General features: G+C 47.6%; 1 protein-coding gene across 1 annotated transcript; it reads right to left on the reverse strand.

The window, feature by feature from the left end:
- Positions 1 to 438: 438 nt before the first annotated feature.
- LOC117422251 (zona pellucida sperm-binding protein 3-like) lies at positions 439 to 3,929 on the reverse strand. Its single transcript, XM_058990619.1, has 6 exons — positions 3,835 to 3,929; positions 2,159 to 2,336; positions 1,922 to 2,036; positions 1,704 to 1,795; positions 1,098 to 1,290; positions 439 to 673 (listed from the first exon to the last, which is right to left on the reverse strand). Exons 1-6 carry the CDS (start codon positions 3,839 to 3,841, stop codon positions 647 to 649), a joined length of 612 nt encoding a protein of 203 aa, XP_058846602.1. The 5' UTR covers positions 3,842 to 3,929; the 3' UTR covers positions 439 to 646.
- Positions 3,930 to 5,774: the final 1,845 nt, after the last annotated feature.

Genomic DNA, 5,774 nt, shown 5'->3' on the forward strand with positions numbered 1-5,774 from the left:
ATCTCACCATCCCTATCAAACTCATCTCACTCTTAAACTCTCAAATGTCTCGCTCCTCTCAAGCCTCCTAAGCAACCGGAGCAATCCTCTCATCTTGTCTCATTCTTAATATCTCACTCCCAATTTCACCTCCTCAAGCCCTCGTAGGCAACCAGTGAAATAGCCACAGAAACCTGAAAGTGACAGATCTCTAGATGTTTTCTGTAAATTACAAACACCACTGTGCAATGTGCCCTGCCCCTGTGTTTCCCATGTACCAATGACTATATTGGCTGCCCCTCCTCAGAGGAGGCAGAGTCTGGAGACAGGAGTCAGAGGGGTTAACAGGACAATGCGAGAGGGAAGCTACACCCATTGAAGACTCAGGAGTAGCAACTCTGCAGAGAGCATCACCATCTACTCACTCATGTACAGAAACATTTATTTGAAAGACAGACAACTGTTACACTCTTTAGATAAATACATAAAAGCAGGCTAATCCCACCATTGACAGCAAGCTGGTTCAGAGCTCAGTAGCATGGAGGGCTGCACTTACCCTGCACTTCTTCCACAAGCTGCATGGGGTGGTACAGTGACTCCTTACTGAGCACGACAGCATGGTCTCGGACTACATGAACCACGGTCAGGGGGCCAATGGTGATCTCCTTTACATGCACTCGAGGGTCCTGTCCAGCTACACAGAGGGGGAGACACAAGAGGGCAAGGTTAGTGTCATTGCTGAAACCAATGAATGCACTGGTGATTGAGCTACTCCACAATGCAACTCGGTTAAAGGGGAGCACAAGGGCAAACTCCACTGAAGGCAAAAATTAGGTTAGAAATGCTTTGGCACATGCAGATGTGAAAGAAAACAAGTTGTTGCTGCTTCCTGATCCTTTCATGCGTTTAAAAACCTCAAATGATCTAGCTGCAATCAGACCAATTGACCTACTGTAAAGGTCAGTCATTAATGTTAATGGTAACCAGTTGAATTTGAAGCATTGGTTAGAACTCCTTCAAGACTAAATTGGAGTTCCCAAGTGACAGTATTTGTGCAGCTTGGTTAGAGTGCCAGTCCTATGACGAGGCCTCGCCCAGGCTGGGTGTTCAGACAGTACCTGGATCAAGAGGAGCCGCTCTCTCCTGCAACCATTTTCCGCTCCAGTTGGGCTGGTTGATCTCTGCAGGAATCCTGTAGCTCCTTCCCTGCCTGGGAGGAAGAGGGCCTGCGAGGAACCGGGGTGTCCTAGAGCAGGAGCCGGAGTCACAACACCCACACACACTGCAGAGGAGCCGTCCTCAGAGACCCACCTGAAAGAGGTAGGCACAGCAGAATAAAAAAAAAAAAAAAAAAAAAAAAACCCACACACAATCAGTGTGAACAAAAAGCCTTGCATATAATATTAGGAGCACCATTACCCAATATGGGATGGCCACGAATTAATTTACTCCAGGCCGAGACTGTTGGAAGGAGTGTGGCAGAGCTTGTACTCCAAGGACAGCTGCAACTGTGCCAGAGGTAAGCTGCCAGGACTGCAATTTGTAATGGCAACATTCATCCCACAGGTGCTCATCAGAACTGGAGATGCTGGGACTGCTTGCTTAATTAGACCGGGTCTGTTAGAGCCAAACAATAGCATGGTGGAATAAGGGGGCAGGGTCTGGATTTAAAGGCTAGTCTGTTCAGCAGAGGATCTGATCACTCTTCCACTGCAAGAGCTTACCTGTAAGTTTGCTTCTGGTAGGAGCAGGCCTTATTGGAGGCATCAGCTGGTTTGTCAGCATTGACTGCCCTCAGTGTGCAAGTCACGTAGATCTCAAACAAGAGGAGAAGTCACAATGGGAATGTAGTCAAACACACCACAGCAAATCAATGCACCAGAAGGCAACGCTGGTCATTGTAGATTCGATTAAAAAGGACCCAGGTCTAGCTAAGCCTTACCATGCTCCTGGAATCGCCCTGGAACTTGAAAGCAGCAATGTCAAAGCGCAGCTTGTTCAGAGCAGGTCTAGTGAATGAAGAGGAGGAGTCTGGAGACTTGCTATCCATCAGGCAGCTGGGAGACAGAGGAGACTAGCATGAGGAGAGGGTTACACCTCCAACACACAGCATTGAAACAGGTTCAATAAAGAAGAGTGCAGCACGAGCCAGTGTGTTTGAAGTAACTCCAGTTCTCACCCAAGCTTGTCTACGACGGCGTATCTGGGCTCAGAGTCCTTGTTGTCGCTCAGGGTCGCGATGCAACTGTCGACGTACAGCCGCAGCGGCACGTGGTTGTCGACGGCAACAGAAGCCTCGATGTGAAGGACGTCACCCAGGTAGATGACATTAGAAACTGGAGTGGTCCCAGAGTTATCTGGAACAGGAAGCAAGGAGACGCATTGAAAAGAGACCAGCATTAAAATATACAATACAGGAAAGAAAGCACTACCAAATCCTTACTACAGGACCACTCCAGTTAGCTGGCAGAGGAATCGTGCACTGGCAACAAACAGGGTGTCAAATCAGTCTTGGAGGGCCCTGCCCATCCCGGTTTAAATGGACAAACTACTTCCGGGTCTGGATAAAAGGTTTAACTACATAGTTTAGAACAAAGACCAGTAGAGGGCCCAACTTCAGCCACTCCTGCTCCATGTACTTCATGGCAGACTTTCTGGAAAAAGGTGAAAGTTAACTTCTGTTCAGTTAAGGCAGACTACTCAATACAATGTCTGAACACACATGAAATGAGGATATGGCAGGAGTGTCCAACGTTGACCCTTCCAGTCCTGGTCTTCGTTCCAACCCTGTTCTAAATAGTTTAATTAAACCTCCAACCAAACGTAGTTTATTATATAATTTTACATGTTAAACCAGGAGTGAAATGGCCCTCCAGGACCGAGATTGGACACCCCGGGATAGGGGCAAGTCACGATACATTTTTTTGCAACAATTTATATCGTCCATAACCCAATGAAGCAGCACTGAACCGACGCATAAAACAGGATCTGCCGATGCTTTTAACTTTACATAATGGTTTCATTTTGATAATCATTTGTACACTGGCTTTCAACAAATATTGTTTTTAAAATAACACTAACACTACTGTAGAATGGGAAGTTTTTTGTACACATTAAATGTAATTGTAAGAATGGCAAGCTTGCAATATCACCTACACATGTTACTTTATTTTAAAACTATAGTAAAGACACGAGTACTATACTGCAGTATATGCACTGCATGGGGAGAAAAAACACACATATGGCATTGTGTAAAGAAAAAAACAAGAGGTAGTTGCATAAAGAGTTAACTTTAAAAAGGATAGGCGGTTTATTTTAGTAAACAGTCATACAAGCAGTGATGTGCAACTATATTCCCAATAGTATAAAACTATATACAAACACACAGAAACCTAGTTTGATTCTCTCAATGGCAGATCCGCCACACAAGTGAAACGTTAACAATTTTGTTTTGTTGTATCAATACATTTCGTGGCACTTCTGAAGATAAATGTCCTCCAATAAAACAAATCTTTAAAGACTATTTCACAGTAATTACAACAGGTGTATTTATATTCATGTGCTGTGACTTGAATTGGAAGCTGTCTTGCTGCTCAAGTATAACATTTGATAGATTACAAGAAACACATTTATTCAGCCCATAAATTAATACATACGATAAAAGCTGAAAATATCGTTGAGCCCTATAGGGTTGGAAGTCGCACAGCATCCCTCAATTATAAAATTATGGGAGGAGAGGTTAAAGACCATTTGAAGATTAAACTTCAGCATCCAATACAAGGGAAACTGGTCTTAATGTTCAAAGACAAGTGCCAGGTTCTGATTAAACCCCATCCCCAGCCCATTCCTTCATACCATTCATGAGCAGCAAGGAGAAGTCCAGGATTTGCTCTGTAGAGGCTGTTGAAGTGAAGGGCACCTAGGTTGGTTTTATGGGGCTGCTGCTGACATGCCACCTTCTGAAAGAAATAAAAAACACATCCTTGTAAGGGGTATCATGCATCACTGGCATTCTATTTGAGATAACACAGGAATACAAGAAATGTTGGCTTCAATAGAATTGCCCAAATCTTATACTACAGCAGACTTGAACCCTGGTACAAGCGAGTGACCAGCAGCAAAGTGATTTAGTGTGAAGTTCAGATACGGCCCCTCAGGTCCCCGTTTGCTTGGTACAGTACCTCGGGTAACGGCATTCGAGGAGAATATCAGCCATATTAACCCTGGTGATGATGCCAACGCTGGCAGGCTTGTAATAGAGATGGTTTGTGTAGCTCAGGAAGTCTGGGAATACCTAGGGAGAGAAGTTGAAAAGTGACCCTTCAATGCTTGATTATAAAAAAAAAAAAAAAAGTGAAGTGGTCTTGTGCTTTAATGCCTTAAGGCACACAAGGAATTGAGCGCTTGTTCAAACAGTTCAATACACATGAATATCACAAGGAAACAACTTGGATGACAGGCTCCAACTGGTCAGTAAACTGAACTCCCATTTCATGCATACCGCATCGCCCGGGGCTGCCTGTTGCTCCGCATCGCCCGGGGCTGCCTGTTGCTCCGCATCGCCCGGGGCTGCCTGTTGCTCCGCATCGCCTGAGGCTGCCTGTTGCTCCGCATCGCCTGGGGCTGCCTGTTGCTGCACATCGCCTGGGGCTGCCTGTTGCTCCGCATCGCCTAGAGAGCCACCAGTTACAGGGAACGAGGGAGAAGTGGAGCTCCCGCTGCCGCCAACATGGCGAGGGGCTCCCCTCCCGAGTTTGCATCCCAAGGGTCCGCTGCTGTTGCTGCTGTCGTCGCTGCTGCCGTCGCCTCTCGAGGGTCCGCTGCTGCTGCCGTCGCCTCCCGAGGGTCCGCTGCTGCTGTTGCCTGCAGAAGGTCTGCAGCTGCTGCCGTAGCCTCCCGAGGGTCCTGTTTTGCCTGGGGTCGCTACCAGTCCTGCCATGCAGCAGGAAATACTGTGGCTGGAGCCCCATGAAGGGGAGCTGCCGGCCACGGAAAAGGGGGGTGAGGTCAGGAGACCAGCTCCCCTAGCCGCACTTTCACGGCAGGAAATACTATGGCTGGAGCCCCGTGAAGGGCAGCTGCCAGCCATGAAGAAGGGGGGGAGGTCAGGAGACCAGCTTCCCCCGCAGCAATTTCGCTGCAGGAGAAAGGGTGGACGGAGCCCCACGGAGGGGAGCTGCCGGCCATGAAGAAGGGGGTGCAGGTCTGGACACCACCCCCAAATTTTTTCTGGCCAGAGGAACCGGCCTGTGCATGGTCCACTGGGATGCTACAGTTGTTTGGGTGGGAGGAGGACATCCCACCGTGGCCGCCACCTTTGGCCCGTTGCTGCCCTGTTCCTGCGCCGGGACTGCTAACCGGGACTTTAGGGAATAAGGGGGGAGGTGGCCGAAAAGGCCATGTGTGCTGCGCACAAGGGGGGGCATGTGTGGCGGAGTGTCCCACCCCTATTTATTATTACTTGTATTTTTGTTTGCGGCACGGATAAAAGCACCACGTCTTTTATTATTATATTTAAAAACCCTGTGAGGATGCATGGCTGATCAGCTACTGATTATTTTACTAGCTGACAGTCATGCATCCTTACCAAACGCGTGCAGACTCTGGCCGAGGAGTAATAAGATAATTAACAACTAGTTAATCCCTCGGCCAGAATATATAAACCTGCAGCTCTCTGCACTCGGGGTTGAGTGTAGAGAGGAGAGTACGGGGAGCAGAGAGAAAGAAGGACAGTTAATTAACAATTGCTAAAACGTGCTGGATTAGCCAGCACGACACTTACTTGTTTGTTTGTT

The sequence above is a fragment of the Acipenser ruthenus genome, chromosome 18, assembly GCF_902713425.1.
Source record: "Acipenser ruthenus chromosome 18, fAciRut3.2 maternal haplotype, whole genome shotgun sequence".
NCBI classification, from domain to species: Eukaryota; Metazoa; Chordata; class Actinopteri; order Acipenseriformes; family Acipenseridae; genus Acipenser; species Acipenser ruthenus.

Bases quoted from the DNA above. Each gene is read 5' to 3' on its own strand.
- LOC117422251 (XM_058990619.1), bottom strand. The intron at 1,291-1,703 runs GTAAGCTCTTGC...TACCTCTTTCAG, and splicing joins TACCAGAAGCAAACTTACAG to GTGGGTCTCTGAGGACGGCT. The intron at 674-1,097 runs GTACTGTCTGAA...CCCTCTGTGTAG, and splicing joins AGCGGCTCCTCTTGATCCAG to CTGGACAGGACCCTCGAGTG.